General features: G+C 39.5%; 1 protein-coding gene across 2 annotated transcripts in view; it reads right to left on the reverse strand.

Moving 5' to 3' along the window:
- Positions 1-7,515: 7,515 nt before the first annotated feature.
- TFEC (transcription factor EC) overlaps positions 7,516-24,387 on the reverse strand; it is an 88,198-nt gene continuing 71,326 nt past the window's right edge. For both annotated transcript variants that reach the window (XM_019543408.1, XM_019543409.1), the window contains 3 exons: positions 19,042-19,117; positions 9,415-9,562; positions 7,516-8,477 (listed from right to left, as the gene is read on the reverse strand). In XM_019543408.1, the coding sequence (XP_019398953.1) occupies positions 8,097-8,477; positions 9,415-9,562; positions 19,042-19,117 (605 nt within the window). In that variant the 3' untranslated portion in view covers positions 7,516-8,096. The remainder of the gene's footprint in view (positions 8,478-9,414; positions 9,563-19,041; positions 19,118-24,387) is intronic.

Genomic DNA, 24,387 nt, shown 5'->3' on the forward strand with positions numbered 1-24,387 from the left:
GGGGGTAGTGGCTCCCACTGCTGCAGGTGCCCTGGGAGGTCATAGGGGCTCTGTACCCTCAGATCTACACTGGGCAGGGAAGGCTGATGTTGCAGGCTGGGGCCCCATCAGGTTCTTCCTGGCAGGGGCTGGCCTGGGCTGGGCAGCACTAGGGCCAGAGAGCAGTGGCAGCGGCATTGGGTCTGGTGCTATTGGGGGACTGCAGCCACCCCAAAATTTGTCGTAGCCCCCCAGACAACCTGCTCATAGCTCAGTCCCGCACCCTGCCCTACCCCAACTGTGCAGTGCCTGCCACTCCCCCAGACCCAGCCACAGCCCCACTCCCTCCTTCACCACTGCGTGCAGCCCTTCCCACCCCTGCTGCAGCTACTGGAAACCCAAGAACAGGTTGCCTTGTGGCCCTATTGCTTCCCTACCTATGGGGGGGACTAAGCCCTGTTAGGCTTAGGGAGTCGCCGGACCCAAAGGGGCAGTGTTCTGTGGCACCTAAACCCCACACCTGGAGAAAAGTAAGGAGAGAAGACCAGTGCTTTACAGGAAATAAGAGCTCTCAGGAAGGAGGAGCTTCATAAGACACCCTGGTAAACCCTGAAATGTCTTGTGGCTAGAGAGGCAACAGCCACACAGAAGGAGAGCTGAGCAAATATGTTTTACCCAGAATGGGAAAAGGGGGTTGGGGTTTTTTTAGTCTAAAGTGGTTGCTTGTCTTTGTGTTCTGATTAAGCAGCTAAGGATGAGATGTGGCTGATAGGGGAGGAAAAGAGGCCACAGGGGTACCTGCAACCATGTGAGGTCTTGAGCCCGGGCAGGGGCAGGGGCAGAGGCAGGGGCAGGAGCACAAGGCACAGATAGGTAAAACGCAAAAGGGTCAACGCCTGAGCCAGGAAGGGCAACAGAGGTGGACTGAGGCTGAGAGGTCCAGGCCCAGAACCCAAAAATTGTGAGACCAGGTCCAGGAGCTCAGAACCTGAGAAGGCCAAGACAGAGACTGGCACCCAGAAGCCAGGGTCCAGCAGAATGGACCCAGGCTAGGGAGGCCAGGTAGATCCAGAACAATGGGGCTAAGGCTTGGAAGGCCAAAGCCTTAACAAAGGTTTTGATGCCTGAGGGGGCCAAGCATTGTGGTAGGGCAGGCAGCCCCACTGAAGTGTTAACATATAGCATCTGCAAGGTATGGGTATGTCTACTGGGGCAAAGGGAGGCCACAAACAAATCTCTTAAGGCACTTGGTATTCCAGGGTACCAGTAGGGTTGCAGGGGCCACAATGGATTGGATGAAGGCTGGTTGGCAGTAGAGTGGACTCACTCCAAGCCCTTGGGGCAACCTCCCAACCTTTTTGTTTTTTTAAACAACATCAAGGTGTGGCAGATAAGCAATAGGGAAGGACCCCTAGGAGGATCAGACTGAGCAAGAGCCATGTGTCTATCAGGGGCACCATAGCACCACTGGGCACAGGTCCTGTCACAGAGTACAACTTGAGACGCTTTGAAAGGCAGCTTTTTTTCAAAAATTGCCAACCACCTGCCTTCTAAAGAATGTTTGAATTTGTGCATCAAAAAACATAAAATAATTTGATCTAAATCTTCCATATTTTGCCAACAGCATCCTGTTATATGGCACAGTCTCTATTTCTAATGCCTCTGTTAATCCCAGCTGCCACTATATAAACACAGAGGAAATTTAATGCGTTAGTCTGGTAACCTGGGACCCAAACTACTGTATTAATTTCTTCATAGGTCAAAATTAACACATTAAACTGCACCTAGAAGCCAATGGGTACTAGGTACTAGTATGAAAAGAGGAGCTGTTTGTTTTCAAAATTTCACATAACTGAGGAAAACTGATAGTCCAAACCTTTTGAGGATGATCTTGGAGTGATCCTGAATATGTATAATTGTTAGAAGGGTAGAGATAGGAGTCATACACTATTCTAGGGAAAATACATTGAGTGTATGGAAACAAATACAATGGCATAAAATATTTTCTTTTCTAAACTTCAAGCATGAATTATTTCAAGCTGTGACCCAAATGCTGAAATGCACATCTCGCTGGAAAAGAAATATATATTTTAATGTAGTGAAGGACCTAGAAGGAAAAATAAAAGTTCATGACATTTGAGAAAATTGTTAATTATTTCTTTAGACTTGATTTATCTTTCTTTAGATTTAAGGCATTTTCCCCTTTCATAAAAATACAGTGTCACTTACCACATTGATAAGCATTTGAATCCCTTATGTTGACTACAATATTGTTTTCTGCAATCTGCCTGTTCCTAACTCAGCCTCTTATTCCATTATAATGCTTGAACGATTCACAGGCAATGTTTCCAATCCACTTTTCCTAGCTCGTGAAACTTTTTAACGAAATGTTAGCATTTGCAGGCACCAGATGTTTTGACATAAGGAGAAGCAGTATGTAAATTTTAATCCATGCTAGGAACAATAGCCTGCAGGCAACTTTTTCTTATTACATGAATCATATACTTAACCACAATGTGGTGGATTACATCAAAATCATCACCATCCTGAATATAGTACACTTGTCTTGTGGTTGCCAATTAATGAAACTGAAATATATTTAACTTGATGGGTATCAGTGATTTAACCAATAAGCCTTATCATACTTCACTACTGTATTCCCCTTTATAATTAGATTTTTGGTCCTGCAACTGATTAGTATCAAAACTTCATAGGTTTTGCTTTAATCTCCCATTGGTTGTCAATACAAATGATGCTTACATCAAACCTGATTAGCTGCCATTTATTCTAATATAACTATTTTTAATCAAGTAGTTAAGTGCATAGTGCTTTTCCCAATCCTTTTTAATAATTTCTGATTTGATTTCCCGATGTTGTTTGTTTCATCATCAGAGGGTGTGAATAACCACGAGGATGAGATATATCTTTGTAGGGAAATGAAGTGATCCGAGCACCTCACAGACAGCACTGTGCATCTTTCATGATCAAATCCTAAATGTGTACAAAAACAGTGTTTCCTTTCTTTAGCTCTTCCCTGAAATTAGACTTGTAAGTAAAATTACAACTATATCATATATCTGAACTATTTGAGATATCTTAATTAACAGATTAATGAAACAAAAAAAGCTAGGTGACGTATTTATTTAAAATGAAATGCTTATCTAACACTGCAGAAAATCCTATGACAACCAAAATTTAAAAGAAATAAATGAAATACTAGAAAACCATGGCTAAATATATATTACTAATATTTCATCATTTTTGCATCATTCGTATACATAAAATGCCAAATACATGCTATAGACAGGAGCACTTTTGATATGAGGGATTCAAAATACTCAACACAAATTCTTACTTAATTCATTTAGTAAGGGTATCTTTTTAGTGCCAAAATGTTGCCTAATTATCAGCTTTAAAAATGTTTTACATCTTAAAATACAATATTCTGTTTATCCTAGATTGTCTGGGGAACATCTAGTACATTAAAAGGTTTTTGTAGAGCTTCTTAGCGATTTAACTGATACTATCATGCCTGCTAGCAATTTTGCAACATTCTGAAAACACTTTCCATAAATCAAAGCCTTAGCAGCAGGAATAAGCAGATGGCAGGAGACCATATTAAAGAATATATCAATTATTTTCATTAATGGGAGGCTACTGGATCATGATGTATCATAATGGACTAAATGGTTAGCAGTTGTTAAGAGTGTTGCCTATTGAGTATTTCCTTAGATGTTCTTAGTGATGCTATTATAATGTCTTGCAGTAACATTCTTAGTGGGTCTTTGTTTCACAAGGGACATATAAAAAAGATGTTTTAATTTCTTTAATTGTATTCATATAATAAACATAAAGTTCCAGCACACACAAAATGTATTTTCTATAAAGACTGCATGTACAGTATGTACTAAAATACATTCTGTCACATACATTTACTTAGAAAACAAGATACTGTATGATTAACAATGAAAAATAGCAATTATCATAAAAATATTCTACTGTCTCATAATAGTAATGTAAATGCCTTTGCTGATCTAACAGACTTAACATAATTTTAAATTACAATAATTTTACATCCTCCATTCATGTATACAGCCCTATTAAAGTCAAAAGGTATTATAACAATGTTCTTATTAAGATTAAATGACTGAATTATATTTAGTCCTTCAAATTATAAGGCAACTGCATTCCTGTTTGTTAAAATGTTTGCACTTACTTTAGCCTCTTACACAGTATCCACACAGGCAGTGAAATAATTTAGATCTCTTTTCTTTGTATAGTATCTATATCCATTTCATGAATTAAACAAGATGGTAATATTTCAGCTGCCTTTGCTTTTGTATAATTATCAGCTCACTGGTTCATGTACACTGTAAGAATACAACCACCACTTTTACTAGAAATAGGCAAAAAGTCCTTAAATATACTGGGAGGAATGGTTTTCCTCCAACTAGTAGAAATGTAAGTCTTTAAATTTGCGTCTTAGGGCTTTAGTCATAGTACACCAAACTTCATCAAACAGAGCTGTATTAGAAATAATTTGGACATACCTTTAATGCATCAAACCCTGGAGACCTAGCACAGATTTTATTCCTGTAAAACTCTCATTGACATTGAAAGAAGTTTTTTTTCCTGAGTTAGGACTTCAGGATTTGTTCCTATATACATAAAAACCCTTTTCTGTGTTCAAGATTACAAGCACTGCACCATGCTGTAAAAAGTCTGAAGCTTTAAAGCCATCATGCTAAGTCTGAGTTGGGAGAGTTTGCTATTTTAGGAAATTTGGAATAGTGAAACCAACATATAGAGGGCCATGGATGTGCTGAATACCTTTCTGAAGCTTCCTTAACTGTGTAGCCTTCCATTGACCTTCTCATAAGCATTAAGATTTATACTAAAAGATCAAACCATACTGGGAAACTATAGCCTCTGACACCAAAGAGCCAGGTGAATGTTATCCTCTCTCAGGGATGCATTCCCTTACAGCGGGTTAGAGGAAATCTTTTTCACCTTATGTAACCACCTATAGTAGTAACACAACAGCTCTCACTGAATTGAACTAATTCATGAAAATCCTAATCACAATCTGAAATGACAACTTCCCATTGGAAACATAATTCAATTGCATTGAAAGAGCATTACCATCACACATATACACATAGTGTTACTATGAATGACTGCAGCTTGGGAAGAGTAGTTTCTCTGCATATTTACTGACAGATACTGCAAGACAGTATGTGGCAATAGAAGTGACTGCTAGCCTGCTAGGGTTTTCATGCAGAAAAAAAATGTGATGTTTTATACTGAGGGAATTGTCAGAAGAATGAAAATGAACTTTAAAAAAAATAATGGGTGCACTGAAATATTTTTAAGATGGTACTTTAAAAAAAATCCTGAATTTGATTTTTTTTACAAGTCAGTGCAGTCCAAAAGTATGGTCTATCTTCCATGTACAAATTCAATGGGAAAATCATGTAACACATTCATATTTAATTAATTTTGCTCCACTGTGAGCAAATCCATGCTGTTGTATTTAAATCTAATGTAGTAGAAACTACAAGGACAAATGCCAGTTGGTTAGCCATCTATCTTCTCCCTTCTTCATATGCAATGGACAACGTGAATCCTAAATTAGGTGCCTGGGCATAAATGTTACTTTTGTTGTATCATGTTTCAGATTTTACTTTCATTTTGTAACCTGTGGACTCTCTGGAATGGTGGGTTATGCCCCAAGCTTACTGAACAACTCTAATTAAAATGGCTCTTCTTCCTATATCCAGTTACCTTTGGTTAATATTCATTTGGACTCCCATCCCCACTTCCAAGATTTCAAACAAAAAAACCCAAACCTCTGCATCAGTTATTTTTTTGTTAATTGTATTGTAGCAACACAGTTGGGAGCCTCCATCAAGGCATGTTGGGCTAAACATGTATATGTACATGACAAGAATGTGGTTTCTTTGTACCAAAGAGCTTATTGGCTAAATGAGTGCATTTATACAGGCTAACAGAACTCTTTAAATAGACTAAAAAACTGATATGATTTCTTTAGATAGATATTGATTAGTTTTTGCCACATGGTGAAATTCCCAGTGAGTTAGTAGAAAATCCAAGTGAAATTCCAATGAGCAGGTAAAATTCCAGTTAAGAAAAAAAATGCCGAACACAAGAATTTAGAACGGATAGGGTGTGCTATGACCCTTATAAATCATGTAGTTCAGTGGAACCATCTATACAGCAGCCTGGATAACACTTATGAAGGTCCTATTTGCCAACTCTGCATAATTTCTACATAATAATAATAAAGACAACTTGAGAAGTAAAGGCCTATGCATTTAAAACACAAGTCAAATAACAGCCTGATTGAATCCCCTTTTGCTGCAATACTTCACATGATGCTTCTTTAGGTAAGTTCTGGGAGAGCAAAACTTAACACAACAATTCTCATTTTTAAGAATATTTTACCTTTCACAAAGACCCCCAAAACAAATACTTTTGTTTTATTTAAAAAGAACTGCAAAGAACTTGTGCCAGCTTATTTTCCAATGTATTAGTATTAAAGTGATTGCACTTAATCTACACCAAAAATATATATCACACTCCAAAATTTCACTGCATATGAAGATGATGCGTCTTCTGCCTGCCCTCTAACTGCTTAAGCTCTGAGTCAAATCCATACATTTTGAATGCCCATTACTAGCATGTGAACATGATAAAGGAATGGATCAGAACAACAGCTTCAGGAATATTTCCTTTGGCTCCAGACACTACTTATCTTTTTTATAATGAATCTAGAGGCAAATTTGAAGTGAAATTCTCTGCCAAAATGCATGCAAGTGAATGTAGTATATCTCATCCTCCACATCCAACTGGATCAAAAATATTGGTATAGAGTTAGGACTTATCCCTTTAGAAAAACCCAGGCACACTTCATGGCTTGAAAAAGTTTTCTTGGAAAATACAGTATCCTATTATTCATTTGTGATTAGCCTCCATCAAAGAAGGACACCACTTGGGTACATGACAAATAACTGATATTACTATTAGCAACAGTGGCTGTTTTAATTTTTACTAATTGTAACATTGAATATCTCCATTGCATCCTGTATATACAGAGCATGTCTACACATGCGCCCAACTACACAGCTGTTACTGCTCAATCATTTAGTACTTGCTTTAGCAAGTTGTTATTGTGCAGTCCCAGTGGCGCTCAAGTCAATTTTGACCCTACTGCGCAGTAGCAATGAGCTACTGTGCAGTAGCATCAGCATCATGATTCATGCTTGTCACTATGGCGACATAGTGTCTCATGTAGACACGCCCACATGCACTCTTACTTTATTCTGTTGATTGAGTAACTTCTTCTTAAATTGCTGAATCCTGATCTGTATCTGTCCGATAAGTTTGGTTTTTGTTTGATTGCTTTTTTTATCCCTATCATTATATTTCTGGTTTTCTTTGGTAACATTAAAATGCGCAATAATAAATACTGAATGTTTGATGTTTTCTATAGGTCAATAAAAACTGAAATATGGATTCAAAAAACAACTTCATGAACTTTGTGGTTTTATTTTAAATAGAAGTGCATGCAGTTCATGCAGCATTAGTCTTCCACTTTTTATAATGATTTTAACATCTCTATTGTAGGTAGATCCCATTCAAACATTTCCCCATTGCAGTTCATGTTACATAGCCATTGCTTTTATTCAAATTTTCTATTTTTCACTTAAAAAGAAATTAATACATGCTTACAACTAAAATTCTTGAATAAATTCGGGAGAAATGAGTACTAGATTCAACAGTGTATTTGAATATAATTTTGTGACATGGTTTTGTGGGAACTATTTTAATACTTCTGTGAGAATAGAAGAAAAGATGGGGGGAAAAAACCCTTTCTGGTAAATAAAGAAGGATCTGTAGTTAGTTCCAGGATAAGGAGATACAGCTCTATTGTTCTATGAAGTTTGCCTCAGCTAAGTCCTACCCACACAACAGTTCATCACCACAACAGTTTTTTGTTTTCTTATTTAAAGCACCAACATCAAACTTAAATTCATAACACAAATTTTTAGCACCAGCAAATGATTAAAAAAAATATCATCAGGGCCTATCTAGTTCTACAAATCATCTCCATCATCAGTACTAAAGCTACTTCTCCGACTACTCTCTTTTGATGCAGCAGGTGATGTGGAAGACAAGAGTGGATCTGTTCCAAATGGCGATATTGTGTCATCGAGTAAAATTTCCTCTAACCTTTGTTCTTCTTTTAAAGCAGCACTAAAAGATAGATCTGTGAAGTGTGAAAGTGGATCGGAAAAGGCTATCGATCCATCACAAATGTCAGAACTTGGTCCATGAGTCAGAGTCATTTGCTGAGAATAGTCTAAGACATTCTTTTCTGGATATGTCTGTTGCTTTATGACTTGGGCAGCTAAATCCACAGCAGCGAGTGAAGACATGACTGGCAGACCATGAGCACGAGCCTGGATTTCTAGTTCCTACCATTAAAAAAAAAAGATAATGATTTAGAAATGTCTGATTTCTTTAGAACCACAGTAGATAACAGCATGCCTACACAGAATGCATACACATTAATGATAATTCTTAATTCAATTTTAACAATATGTTTAAAAATGCAATATGTGTATAATCCAGGATAATAACAATGAGTAACACATGCCAGTTTTCTTTTTAATTCTCATCCTGTTGTTAAATAGATCTCCTATGGGAACATGAGAGATATGACAGCCCCCCTAATACTATTACCTACAGTACTGAACCACTTTAAAGTGATAGAAAAATGCTGCAGACATTTCTACTCGTTAATTATCCACAAGGATTCAGGACTCCTATCAGGAGAAATAGCAGGTATCTTATCCAATGATATATATGTGTGTGCACATATATTTCTTTAAATCTGGCATCTCAAGGTATGGAAGGCCATATTCTGATACTTCATGTCACATGAGCAGATGATGTGTGACTTAATATAACATGGCACAACGTACCCCAAGGCAATGCAATGCCGTGGAATTTTTACAAAGGGGAAAAGAAAATACGGGAGAGGATTTAGTGTCCAATATTGTTTTAGGGAATGTTTTTCCTTTCTTTATTTTTAATTTTTTTCTCTAGAATAATGTGGACAGTATATAAGGCGGCAATGTTCTTTCAAACACTTTATTGGTCTTTCTCTACACATTACCTTATGTAAATCCTAATGATTAAAGGAATTTCTTAAAAGTCAATGAAAAAAACCACAAAAAACACACAATTTAACAAATCTGTTTCTATTTTTATATGAAAAATTGTACCTTTGTCATAAGGCCAATGCACTTTTAGTAAATGGCATTTTGGAAATTATGTCGGTGAATAAAATTGGATGAGGGATAAGTATTGAGAAAGCTTTGTAGTTCATAGTAACAGTCTTATACAAACCTGAATTCGAAGTAGAAGTCTTCTGTTAGCCTGCTCTAATTTCTTCTGTCTGTGTTCTAATTCTCTGGCTCTCTGTTGTTCTTTTTGTAGCCACTTGATGTACTCCACTGATGCTTTTAAAATAGTTCCTTTGTTCCAGCGCATATCACTGCAGAATGTAGAGATAACCTTTTCACAATTGTGCATGTCAGCAGAATTCATAAGAACTTACAAAATCTTTTACATTAATATGAAATAATGATTTACATGACTATTATTCACTCTTAGATATTATTGCTTCTGAATGGAAATTTTAATAGAATAGTTAAGAAGCCCTTATATAGTAAAATTAATCCCAGAATGAAAATAAGTGTCAAAAGAAAGTAATAAAGTGACTTTTTGTGGGAGAGCTAAATGCAATATCATGATTCTACCATTACAGTTTTTATATTTTTAGTGAAAATTGCTTTTATTATTAACTCTAAGATTAAAATCTATGTGCAGTATTTCTGCATTAATGAACTAGGAAATATACATTACTGAAGACTTAAGCCTAAATTTTTAAAGATCATTTCAAATATACTACTCCTTTACCTGACTTTCTAATGAGGTTGCTTTTATGCTTGTTGGGAAAAAAAATGGTCTGTGCTGAATGCTGATCTTCACTGATGATAGAGGTGGCAAATCACAGTTTAGCAATCACACTGTGTAACACGACAAAACTGACTCATTCAAACCCTTTGACAAACAGCTCAAAAAACATATACTGGGTTAAGCAGACAACTGATATAAATCCCAACTGAAAATAAACACATCCTTTACAAGGATGAGACAAATCCTTGGCCCTGATCTAGCAAAGTCCTGATGCACACATTTAATTTTAAATTCACAAGTGATTCCATAAAGTCAATGGGCTTATTCACGTGCTTAAAATAAGCATGCACTCCAGGACATTTGCTGGATGACTGGCCTTGAAACAAGAAAACGTTTTATTAAGGATGTCAATTTTTTTTAATAAAAGTTTTAAAATTTTGTAATACAGGTAAGAATACAGCCGGCATTATAGATAAGGATGGTCTAACTTCCAGGCCAGAAAGTCAATACAAATTTAAACAGAGGAAAGGACTCACATGAGCCTTGCAATGGGTGTAAAAACTGACTGGTTATGGCTTGTAGGAATCTGGAGGTGGATCACTTCTTAGATTCTGAACCAAAGGTCTGTACTTGGATACTTGCTACGTATGGTGAAAATAATATAAATTATGAAAACAAATCAATAAGCAGTTCCCACTGCTGTTTAGACTGCAAACTCTGAACAACACTGAAATGATACTTTTTCTACTATTTTAGGGAAAGCCTTCAAAAATGCTATTCATACATACACACCTGTGGTGAGTAAAATATAATATTTCCTTCATTCTCTAATAAAAGAGTGAGTGACTATATTTTGCAAGTGCCTTAGTGAATTTTGATGGCAGTTTTGGAAAAAGATAAGGAAATGATAATATCTATAACATCTCCTTCAGGGAAACACATCCACAATCCTCCTAGGTACATAAGGTCACTCCCCCATATTAAAGGACAGAATAATACTATGCAAAGTATATTATTACTCACACTTAACTAGCTCAGCTTGAAACAAAAATACAACACTACAAAATTAGTTGCAAAGACAGTATTTGGCAATTTGGAAATGCTTGGATGGGGTGAGGGAACAAATTTATTTACAACTACTGAGTATAGGTATGAAATCTGGCAAAAAAAACATCACAGGTGCTCCAGCTAATCACAGACATTATGAATTAAAATGGAAATTTTGACAAAATTTTTTTTCAATGAATATTTCCCTTCAATCTAATAATAAACCATATATTATGGGCTGCACTTTGAACCCACTAATCAGTTATTTGCAAGCTTTTTCCCTCCCCATAATATTAATAACCCTAATGATCATATTCTGAATATTGCCGACTTCTCATAATGGTACTGGCTGGACAGTTTGAATTTCCTGATATAATGGTGCTAATTTTTCTCTTACTTTAAGATAAATCTTCACTGTGAACCTAATTGCTGGATTTAGATTTCCAGTGGAGATGGATCTAGTCGACTCGCAAGTGCTAAGGAATAAATGCTACATAGCTTGTAACGTGACATTTACACATTTGAGGGGATTGCCCCTACCATTGTGAACCCTGACAAAAAGCCTCTGGCCCCTGCGATACTCTTCCAGTAAGGAATTCTGAATCTTTCCTTTAAACTCTGGAAACTCGGAACTGAACTACACCACTGATAGTTTCTTAAGTTTGTTATCCAACAAGTTCATTGTTCAATACCTGAGAGAAAGTACAAAATTCTTCCTAACTGGCAATTGTGAGCATGTGTGTATATGCATGCATATGCACACCCCCCCCACACTATACAACATTGGTGGGATGTTTTGCTAAATAAGAGTACTAAATCCCAATGTGCCAATATTTTTATGACATAAATTGATGTCTATTTTCTCTCTGCGGATGCCATCTCATCCCCCAGCATACCTCAGGTACATAAACAACATCTTCCTTGTACAGATACAAGGGAAGGAATCTCTAGAAAAATTTCACCAGGACTTTAATAAGTTCCACCAGCCCATCACACAACTCTGGAATACTCCACCCAGCAAACTGATTTCATAAACACCACAGAGAAGGTTTGCAATGGCCACAGTGCCACCACATTGTATCAGAAACCAGCCAACTGCTACACCTGACCTCATGCCACCAGCTTTCATCCTAAACACACCACTAGATCCATCTACAGACAAACTTGGTGATAACACCTGTATCTGCTCTGATCTCATCAACCAGCATGCACATCTTGAGGGTCTGGAGCAGGGATTCCCACAATTACAATACAACTCCAAAACTGTAGCCACTCAGATCAACAAAGCCAGACTTGGTCCTTGCATCAACCTGCTACAGTGTTTTTCCTGTCCCTGGGTTAACGGAGTCCCTCCCCCAACACTCCATTGCCAACCTCAGGCTTGTTGTTCTCAGGCAGCAAACCTTTAAAAACTGATTTGAATGGGGAATTGTGAAACAAGAAATCATCCACAGGCTGGATTGTGTTAAGTATGGTTTATACACGGACTATGGATTCTTATTCCAGTACCTAGATTAATTTTTGTGACTCCCTTGTTACTATGGGTTTATTGCTTGCTTTCACCTCTCCCAGCACTGCTCCTTGACCTTCTTCCCTCTCTCCCATCTTCCCCTGCCCTTCTACGTTTGTATTCAAATCATTCTTTATGTTTTATACATTGGTATATGCAAGTCCTTTCACAGCATCTGATGAAGTGAGCTCCAACTTACTAAGATGAAGTGTGAGCTATATATATCTAATTTAGTTACTCTATAAGGTACAAATCTACTCTCCTTATAGCTAAATTTTCCAGAGCCTGAAGGGGACACAGCCTTAAATACACTAGGACAGATTCAGTGGAAGGCATGAAACAGCAATGCATTAATCTGGTTTAAGCTGAGCTCCATCCATACTCTTTTATCCTGGCAGACAGGCAGGTAATAAAAAAGCCTCTGTGCTGGCTCTATATGAAAGTGGTTTTCCTTGCGCTGGTTTTCTTCAGCATCTTTACCCATGGTAACAAAATGGAGCATAGAAAAGCCACATCAGAACACTGTCTCTGTCTAGGGTATCCACTATTGGAAGGGCAGGAACATAATCCTTCAAAATAGTGCCCAGTTGGCAGAACAGTGTGGGGAAACGTGCTTATCAACAGTATATCCTTAAAGTGGCTAACCTGCAGTATGTGCCCCTGTGTGTAGCAGGTGGCAGACTGGGAAGGAGACAAGCAACACAGTGGTAGATAGCAGGGCTATGTGAAACACCCCTGTTTTGTTTCAACATCCATTTTGAAGGGACGGTATTTCAATTTCATCTTTTCATTTCATCGAAACCGTTTCACTGTTTTTGATGCGTTTTGATGTTTAGCCCATAGGCTATAATGGGAAATCATGAAAATACCTACAACTTTGTTATTTCTTGCCTGACTCTGATGAAAATTGCAGGGATGGTAGCCTCTTCTGAGGGCATGAAGCCTGCAGAGTGTCAAGGAGATGGGTATAGAGGTTTCTGGGAAACTGCACCTCAAACTGCAAAAAAGCAAAACTTGTCACACTTGCTGACAGTAGCAGCCTCCTGTCATCCAGCACACAGATCCAGGGGCCCACACTCCTGGGAGGGCTGCAGGGCTGTGCCAGACTCCTGGGGGTGCAGGCCTCTGGATCTGGGCTGGATGACAGGAGACTACCCCTACAACTTGGGACCCACCACCAGGCTGCACTCCATAGGGCTGGTGGAGCCAGAGCACAACCCTGGCTCTGCCTGCCTCCTGCCACCAGGCTATGCTCCATGGGGCTGCAGAGCCACTTGGAGCGCAGCCCAGCGGTGGGAAGTGGGCAGAGCCAGGGCTGTGCTCCACGTCCGGCCACCCGGCTGAGCTCAGGGGGCTGCAGAGCCGCTCAGAGTGCAGTCCTGGCTCTCCCCACCACTGAGCTGCTTCAAAACCTGAAATGTTTTGATTGCCCTCATTTCATTTTGAAGTTGTTTTGAAGCTTTTTGTTTCATTTCTATTTTGCTGCTTCGAGCTTGAAACTCATCAAAACAGCTTTCAAACAAAATACTTGGCAAAATTTCGCACAGCCCTAGTAGATGGGCCAGGGAGCAAAAAGCAGAGCATTAGATCAGGCAAGAAGCATAGGGCAGGAAACAAAAAGCAGAGCAGCGTCTTGGGCAGGGAGCAGTAAACTGGGCAGCAGATCAAGTAAGGGAAAGTGATTGGAGTGGCACTTGGGGAGGGCAGGGAGCCAATCTGTGGCATGCCTAACAAAAAAGTTATTAAAAAAGGATACTGTATGAGAATATTATGGGTCTTATACATCATCCTTTTATTTATTTATGGTAACTGAAAGATAAAAATTGTCATGGGAATTTTTTAATTCAATTCTTGTTTTTCAATTTTTTCTATGATAAATCTGAAATTCTAAATTAAGATGCAGATATGTGAAAAATAACTGAAATGGCATTGCAAAATTCATCTTTATTGCTCCATAATCATTTCCATGTCAGCCATACTTCAGTTACAGATAAAATTACGACTCTCTAGCTATCAGCCCTACAAACTCATTTGGGAATGAGCAGTAGGTATTGATGATTTTATTTTTTAATAAAACATTTAAAAATAATATTTAAAAAATAAGTTATATTTAAAAATATTTGGAAATAGCAAATTGTATATCTAGCTAGCATGTAGAACTGCTGAGTTATTATTCTTCACTCTTGATCCTCCATTTCCTTTCTAGTATTCATCACATTAATTTTTATCTTATCACATTAATACCTACACATGTGAATAACTCTTCAATTGAGCTCAATTCTAAATGTTTTCAAGATTGGGCTTCTAACTGTAAATTCCTTGTGTGTGTCAGTACGCTATTCAACATAGTGAAACTTAAGTCCTGATCAGGGCACCTGGATGCTACTATAATAATAATAATTTGTCCTTAAATTAGTATAATGAATATGTTATAACAATTGTTACTGTTATTACGGGCTAATTTAAATAACTGCAGTGTCTCAGAAAGGCCTGATTCAACTTTAAAAGTAAACAACAGATATACAATGTCTTAGAAATCACTCAGGGTGATGACAGAAGTGGAAAAAAAAAACCCAAAAAACAGCGCTTTATTAGAAGAGGCAATGCATTAGTTCAACCCGGCTCCACAGTGTGTATATAGATCTGGCATTTCAGCAGGGATTTTTGGCAATTTTATCTAAAGCTGATTCAATCACTATTAGATAAAAGTGCTGAAAAGCCCCACTGAAACTCCCAATATATACAGATGTTGGGCAAGTTGGGTCCAGTTAATGTGATGCCTCTTCTGGGGATGCACTGTGCTTGCTGCGAGGGTGCACCAAGCTTAAAGCACCATTTGGGGGAGGAGGGGTTCACATTGGTAAGCAGCCTCAGTCTTACTACATTAGCCATTTCCAACTTCAACTGAAAACAACAAATGCCCAGTAACTTCATTATACACTCTCCCAAACCATTCATGTCTATTCAGGAATAAAAAACAAAGCCATTGGCCAGCTCATTTTTAGCTGGTCTAAATCATAGTAGTTCTACTGAAGTCAACACAGTATCAGCAGCTCAATGGGGCTGAAGAGCCAACCTCATGAAACAAACATGTCCCATCGTATATTTTTAATACAAAGTAATGATGAACTCAGTTTGTGAGCAAGTTTTAGGTTGAATGTTGTTTTTATCAATCATAAGTTGGGCAAAGCAACAACAAACAAATCTATTCAAATCAGAATATATTTATGTACATTTCCAGTTCCTCAAAAGAAATTAGTCAAAAATATGCAGAAGCATTTGAAGGGTTCAATTCTGAACCTCTTTCTTGATTTGTATCAGACAACTTGTATGAGTAAGTGCTATTCAGTGCAGCTCACTCAAAGCAAATCTGCTTTTATATCATCATTATAAATGGACCGCTATTTACATAACATTTAATAATTGATGCAGAAAGCCAGAAGAACTGCGTCTATCAAGGCGTTCCACAGGCACACAACAATTCAAAATACAGCAGGCAACAGACAGACATTGAATGCATAGAGAAGGTGACAGCAATCCATTTATTCTTCCCTGAAGGCTTAGGGAATCTCTGAACTTCTCATATCTACAATATTAGGTTGGAATTCTCAGATGAAAGGCTTTTCTCTTGTCATTTCTGGTAATTCCAATCTGTCTAGACATATCATGGGAAAGGTGTTCAAATTCCAGCACAACTTGGAGCCTGGTTTATTCAGCTCAACCTGGAAATACATATATTTAAATAAACTAGTTTTGAGTTTCAACAAAATACCAAATGGTATTTGGGTTTCTTCTTTTGATTTTTAAAATATTTGACCATCTATTTATGGTTTTACATTTCTAAAGCACCTAACACTTAACTATGTATTTACTGAAAATTAAACTAAAAAGTGCTTTGCAATTTAATTGAGCCAAGATTCCTACCACCAACTCCTTCCCCTGATAAAGTGAATTTAGAATCCTCATCCCTTTAACTCACATAATCTATAACCCAAATTACAAAATTAAATAAAAAAGAAGTAAAGAGGTTTTAGCAGAAACATTCAGAAACTGAATCTCAGCTGAATGCAAATAAGTAACAAAATAAGAGTAAGATACAATCATACCATTCTCTTTACAGTTACATCACTAGTTTCAAAAGCATTTTTTAAATTAATAAATGAGGTGTAAATGGTGCATTTGAGAAAATGGCATGGAGGGATGATACATGACAATATAGAGAAAGTCTTTAGGAGATAATAAATATCTTTTTACATAAAGAGGAAGAGCAACCTAGGAGCATAAGAAAGAAAACAAGAACAGTGAGAAATATATATTTATATCTAGCTATCTATAATATATATAGAGAGAGAGAGACAGAGAGAGAGAGAGAGAGTATGGGAACACTTGGAGGTAGTGAAAGTGAAGGACTATGCCATGGAGTAAATAATTATTCAGATGCACTGAACCTATTAGATTAATTTTTATTTACAACCAAAAATAAAACTTCATGTGCATTAATCCTTTGATCCTTTTTATCTGACCAAGCATAAGTAAAATTGGACTGGAACCTACCTTTTCAAAAATGACTACTGAATTTGGATGCCACATTTTGGATACCAAATGAAGACTGTGATAACATGCCCTCTGAAAATAAGGCCCCTTAAAAGGTATCAAATAGGACATCTGAAAAAACAGAGGCATCCAAATTCACTGATCACTTTTGAAAGTACGAGCTTGTGTGACTGTCACACCAAGCTTGTCATGCTGACAGAATAAGAAAAGAAAAAATATGACCTCTTCATGATCATTGCCGAAAACCTTTTCATAAAGCAACACTTTAACAGATCAGTACAATTTGTTCATATATTCAATTATGTGAAATCTAGAAGTGAGCCCAAACGAAAGAATTCAATTCCAGCACCCCTCCACACTTTCAGGGAATGAGGACCTTTCTCTGGAATTTGTAAGTCATTCCTATTTCTAACTGCAGTGTAATTACTACTTCATAGATACAAACCAACACTGCCATCCATGTTTCTTTGAGTAATCTTTCCTCACAATTCTTAGACAGGTATGACACTATGATTAAAATGCTGTTAGACCCAATATGCTTATGAAGGATATGGAGTGATGTTGTATCCCTGATGGTCCAGAAACTGTGAGAGGCAAGGATTTTTTGGGGTGATATCTTTTATTGAACCAACTACATAGTTGGGAGAAAGGTAGACAAACATTCTTCTTCAGATCATTCTTGTTCTAACCTTCTTGCATTTGAAAGCTTGTCTAACTTTATCCCAACTATGCATTTGATCCAATAAAAGATATCAACCCAAAAAATCCTTGCCTCTCTACTAAGGATGTCAGCAGTGAACAAAATATTATTTAGGAGTTTTGGAGGTCCTTATATTAACTGAACTGGTTCAACCAAACCTTGTATTGGTAACATCTATAGTAGCATGCCCATTTAATTAATGTTGGGTTGATGCTATAGAAAAAGCTGAATCTGTAAAAATGTCAGTCTGTAGAGGCAACTAAGATGTGTTACTTTTCTCACTGGTGATTTCTATCAAAGTGGCTTGTTATGCCAAGCTTGTACTCATGTAAGTCTCACACAGCTTTATAGTCTTATAGAAATCCTGAATGTAATCAAAATTTTCTTAGCCCTCAGGAAGAAAGGCTGAAGTGTCAATAGATATTTTTATTCAGAGCATCATGCAGGCTTCCATTGACATGCAAATGAAAACCACAATATTTGTATAACCAGTTTTATCCAAGTCTCAGTCATGCTCTTTAGGCTTTTTGAGTGGCATGAGAAATCCAAAGCTAAAGTCCAGGCATTAAATAACACTGTTACCACTAATCCTGAAAGAGACTGTCTTATAGACTGGTCTTTTTTCCCCTACTGATGACAAATATTAACATTATACAAAAGAAGTAGAGTTCAGGCAATATAAATTCTTAGTTACAGTAAATAAATATATCACTATAAAATATAGCAATTTTTATTTTTTATAAAACATTAAAGGTCTTTCATTTCCACCTTTACTTTTTGATTTTTTTTTCAGTGAATGTGGGTTTTGTGAAATGCATCTAGCTAACAACTTCAGTATGAAGGGAAGGTAACAGCAGTGCACATGTTGTCTTATCCCACCAGAGGGACCGTCTCTGAGAATGAGAGGATATTTCTTTCCCTACGATCATTCTGCCTTTATAATCTAGTGAGACTACAAACAAGCACAGCAGTTATTCCCCAAAACATTTCTTCCCCTCAGTGTGGAGACCTCTCTCTGAAGAAGTGGACTGCTAAAACACAGTCCTCTCAAAATAGCCTCCAAAAAGCTGACAGTGGTTTAATAACTTTTGATGTCTACCAAACCTGCTAAACTGGATTTAAATAAGTGATGTAGAAGATGCAAGATTCTGCATCATATGACCCACTCTCATGGCATGTTTTCAGACCTTTCCCCCTGTATTTAAAGTATAAACATTGTTATAGAAATGATTGTTGAACTCACGGATCATTGGACTTTGGAATAAGCGTGCCAAGCTCCTTGATTCGGTAATTAATATTATACCTTCTTCTTCTTTCAACTGTTAAAAAGAAACATTTTCTACTTTCATTATGAAACATTCTTGGGAAAAAAATCTATATGAAACGTCTGAATTAGTTATAAATGAGTGGTCCTGTCCAAAGAATATTTCTTCCCTCAAATGAAAGCACATGAAAACCCCATGTTGCTTTGATGTCTACATTTCACCCCTTTCCAATGAACTTTCTTGGACTCAGTGATCTCCCGAGGTCCCTTCCAGCCCTAATGTCTATGAAATCTATGAAAGCAAGGACCATCTCTGGTCCTCAGAACAGCTGATTGTAGAACCCACTCTCATTGTAGAACCCAACCTTAGGAATGAAATCAGGCTCATATTGTGAAATTAATGTTTTATTCCCCAAATCCTTCTGTATGGGACTCAAACCTGCTGCCACTGAGATCTGCAGAATTTTGCTGCTCATTTCCAGGGGAGCATGAAGAGCCTAACCCTGTTGTACACATTCACTCAGGATTCCCAGAAGCTTGGGCAAATTTTGACTTCTGATAAATCCTCCTTTTCCCTTTGTGTTCACCTGCTATAACCTGACAGCAACAAGAATCACATGAAGAGGACCCCTTTAATCATCCTGATTAAGGCTGAGTAAAGACATTCCAGATGATTCTTCAGCCTTTGCATCACCACCTCTCATTAAGGCAGTAATTCTCAACCACGGAGCCATGGCATCCTGGGGTGCCTTGAGATCCTTTCAAGGGTGCTGCGGTGTGCCACACAATGTTAGCACTGTTAGGTGTTTAAGCATGACTCACAAGATAAACCTGGAGATTTCAAATAGGACTTCATAGTGCTTAAACCATTCTGAGACATCATGGCCTTTCAGTGTTTTTTGCAACAGAAAAATTACTCATTCTATTCTTTTCTCTAGTCAAAAAACAAGTGAAAACTAAGAGCTGGCAGTTTCTAGGGGTGCCTTGAATCTAAAAAGGTTGAGAAACACTGCATTAGAGATTACATGGTTGTCTTTACTTTGAAGGTAGACTGCATCAACTTACCCGTACAATAGTTTTCTTAAAACAAGATAAATTAAAAAAATTATATTAAATCAACAGAGACTACTTGCTTAATGTTCCTAGATTTACCAGTCCAATAAAATTATCCTGATAAGGCATCTCAATTTAGTTTTAGTTTAGTTACAGAAGAAAAATGAAGAAAAAAGTGAATAGCTTATAACCTTTAAAACAACTCCCTTTCTCTGACCATTCAGGTATGCTTGTTAGCAAAACATTGCTATGAATGGGCTTCTCATCCTTTTGCCACTTCAAGTCAGTGCACCCAGCCCTACTTCTCAGACCATTTTTCTAGTTTTCTAGGTACATGATAGGATTTGGACGAGCTGCAGTACTTTTATAAGGTATCTACCATAGAGGTTAAAAGACTTTCCAGTGATAGTTTATACCTGCCTTTAAAGGGATGTACTGACCTACCTTAGATACAACACCTCACAGACCAAGCTGTCTGATTGTATCTACTTTTACTTAGACCACTAGCTAGCCACCATAAGCAGGTTTTTCTTTACTCATGACCTATGATATATAGATCTTCTGTTACAGGATGCCCAAACTGTGTATAACAAGCATTCTACATAGTGTTCATATGTGCCATCTCCGTAGCAACAAGAAAGGCAAAACTAGAAGGAAACGTGTTTACAAGCTGGTAAAGCGAAAGACAATAAATCAGGGGCCAATTCCAAACTGACCATTTTAAAACTATATCTGCTTAGCTTTGCCAAATTCAAAAAGCCATATGCAGAAACACAAGCTGGGAATAAGTCCCAGTAAAAAAGAAAGACTTGCATTATGAAGAAATAACAGGAGTCAGGATGCCACCAGAACAGAGGCAATGGGAAATTCTGAGTGTGTTAACTTAGCAATATATGCTGCCATAAGCACACCAAACCTGTCCTTTGCACTGACTCCCCATATTGGAGTGTTAGTCAAGTCTATAACTCCTTGTCCAAATCCAACTCCTTTTTAGTCAGGTAAGCAGCATTTACACAGCAAACTTTAGTGAAGATGTTTCTGCATTTTTGTTTCAATGGACATAAAGAAAATGGACACCTGGAAATGGGCACAGAAGCAAGAGCCAGATCCCTTAAAAGGCAGTGGCCAGCTCACTGACCCACAGAAGCAGGTCTGCTTTTTGCCTGCTCTCCTTCTAATCCTAAGTATCTTCTCTACTTGTCTGCCCAGCAGCCAGCTTCAACAAGTGGAAAGAAAAGCACTTTGCTAGGAAATAAAAGCTGTAGCTGTAAACTCTTTTGGGGTGAGTGTGGCTTAAAACCATTGTTCTGAGTAACTGTCCTAATCTTAGCCTCCTGGGCTAGAAGTACGGAGGGCTGTCCTCTTCTGCTATATTAGTGTAATTTACACAGTTATGCACTGTCTTTAGAACAGCAGGACCTGAAATCTGCACAAGTAGCTTAAATGCCATATTAGCCATGCAATTCCTACTTTCCTGCCTCAAGGTAGCATTGGATTTTGGCCCATCTTCAAGATGGCCTGGGTCCAAGATATCTAAACAAAGTCCCAGGATGAGGGTCAAGTTCAACAGCTTTGCTCTCAGGCACAATGATACTTGGACTATAGGTGTGAAGCAAATACATTTAGGAGAGAGTTTTCTTAGGCCCAGTCTACATCTAAGGAATGAAAATCTACAGCCATTAAGAACCAGGAGCCGCACTCCCAAGACGCGCTGTACGAACAGAGCACACAAACAGGAGCGTTTTCTAAGAGCACGCCAGTGTTTGCATCAGCGTTCGTGCCGGCGGGCAAGCAGGAAGGGCCAGGAGGGAGACTCCTGCTAGGGCAGGGCGAAGGCACTGCACTAAGCCATAAACAAGCAGCAATGATGGTGTTGACATGGAGTGCTGCCAGGGCCCCTGCCCGGGGGGGGGCTTGTCTGAGGCCTCCACCCAGACAGAGCCCAAGGGGAGCTGGCCTGCGTGAGCCCACCCCCTGCCCAGCAAGGCCTGGGGGGGCAGGGATTGGGGACACCCACACCTGCCCTGTAGGCACCTGCCTTATGGCCCTGGAGGTGCAGGTGAGGGACCTCCAGGAAAAGGTTAGCAGGCTAAGGGGAATCAGGGAGGTGGAGGATGAAATTGATAGCTATTTCCTTCCCCTGCAGGGCCACACACCCAAGGAAGAAGCACCTCGGGAAGTGCCCTCCACTGCAGAGTGGCAGACAGTCACCTCCAGAACGAGGACTGCTCGTAACATAGCAGTACCAGTTCCTCCAGTCCAGCTGGAGAACAGGTACGAGGCCCTGGCAACTCTGGAGGAGAAGGAAGGAGACGAGGCAACCAAAGAGGAGGCAACTCCACACTCTCCACAATCCGAGCAGGCTGAAGGAGCTAAGCAGTCCTGGAGGAAAAAGCGTTGAGTGATCGTCATAAGCGACTCCATCCTGAGAGGTACCGAGGCCCCCATCTGTTGTCAGGACTCCTCAACGCACAAGGTCTACTGCCTACCTGGAGCAAAGATTCAGGATGTGAAGGGGATGATCCAGGCCATGATCCAGCCCACCGATTACTACCCCATGGTCCTAATCCACGTGGGTACTAATGATGCGGCCAGGAGAAGCCCTGATCACCTGATGGTGAACTACCACGCTCTGGGGGGCATGCTGAAGGAGATAGGAGCGCAGGCGGTTTTCTTCTGCCTACCAGTGAGCGGACGTGGAAGACGGAATGCAACGTGCATCGCAGAGACCAACTGGTAACTTCAGGAATGGTGTCTCGAGGCGGGCTTTGGTTTCCTCAACAACGACCCGCATATCACAACAAGAGACATGCTCAGATGTGATGTGCTCCACCTTTCCCCTAAAGGTAAGCGTGTGTTTTCGTCTACGTTGGTGGATCGCCTCCAGTGGGCTTTAAACTAGGCTCGTTGAGGGAAGGGGAAGATGAGGGCGGAGGAAGCCTTGGACTGCCAAACCAAGCAACACCCACAAGTACAGCCCAGCCTAGACCAACAAGTGGAACATATACGCAGGTAAGCAACAGGGGCCAGGGTAATGCTGAAAGTAGGGGGCCAGTGCACACATCCTCAGGAGGCCTCAAATGCCTCTACACAAACGCTCATAGTATGGGAAACAAGCAGGGGGAACTTACCCTCCTGCTAGCTGACACCAACCCAGACATAGTGGGGCTCTCTGAAATGTGGTGGGACCCAACGCATGACTGGGTGGTGAATATCAAGGGCTATAGGCTGTACAGGAGGGATAGGACAGGGAGGAAAGGTGGGAGCATGGCGCTCTACATTAAGGAGGAATACACATCCTTGTCAATTAGCAAAGAATTAGAGGAGGGGCACACTGAAGTGCTCTGGGTTAGAATACGAGGCAGTCGAGGGAAAAGAGACTTAATGGTGGGGGTCTACTACAGACCACCCAACCAAGAGGAAGAGCTAGAGGTCCACAGCCCCACCAGGGGAGATACCTTGTTGGACCTGGTGCTGGCCACTGGTGACAACCTGGTGAGGGGGCTCAGGCTCAACCACCTGAGTGACAGCAATCATTGCCTGCTGGAATTCACCATCCAGTGCAAGGTGGCAAAGGCCTACAGCAAGGCAGCAGCCCTAGATTTCAGGAGGGCAGACTTCAATGAGTAAGGGAAGAACTTAGATCCCAGAGGGGAGGGGAGCCAGGTGCCCAAGAAGAGTGGTCGCTCCTTAAGGAGACAATCCTGCAAGCCCAAAGGGAGGTAATCCCAACACGAATCAAAGGGGGCAGGATGGCACAAAAGCCCCCATGGCTCACCAAAAGCATCTGGCAATGTCTCCTAGCTAAAAGGGAGGTGTACACCCAATGGAAAGGAGGGGCCATCCCCAGGGAGGATTATACTGCGGTTGCTCGGGGATGCAGAAGGGCAGTCAGGAAGGCCAAGGCGAAGATGGAAATGGGACTAACTTCCCAGATCAAGGACAAAAAGAAGTCCTTTTTTAAATACATAGGGGGCAAAAAGAAGGTCCCGGGTAATGTAGGGCCCCTGCAGGACACGCTAGAAAATTTGATCATCACACCAGACAACAAAGCTAACATATTAATGATTTCTTTGTCTCCATTTTCCTGAGCAGGGACCGGAACAGACACACCCCCTCTGGCCCCGCCTCAAACCCCAGGGGAGGCACACCTAGGCCAAGGGTTAGTGAGGAACTAGTTAGGGACCTTCTGGAGGGACTGGATGTATTCAAATCAGCTGGTCCGGATGATCTCCAGCCTAGAGTACTGAGGGAATTAGCTGAGGTCATTGC

The sequence above is a fragment of the Crocodylus porosus genome, unplaced genomic scaffold, assembly GCF_001723895.1.
Source record: "Crocodylus porosus isolate Cpor-Errol unplaced genomic scaffold, CroPor_comp1, whole genome shotgun sequence".
Lineage (NCBI taxonomy): Eukaryota > Metazoa > Chordata > Crocodylia > Crocodylidae > Crocodylus > Crocodylus porosus.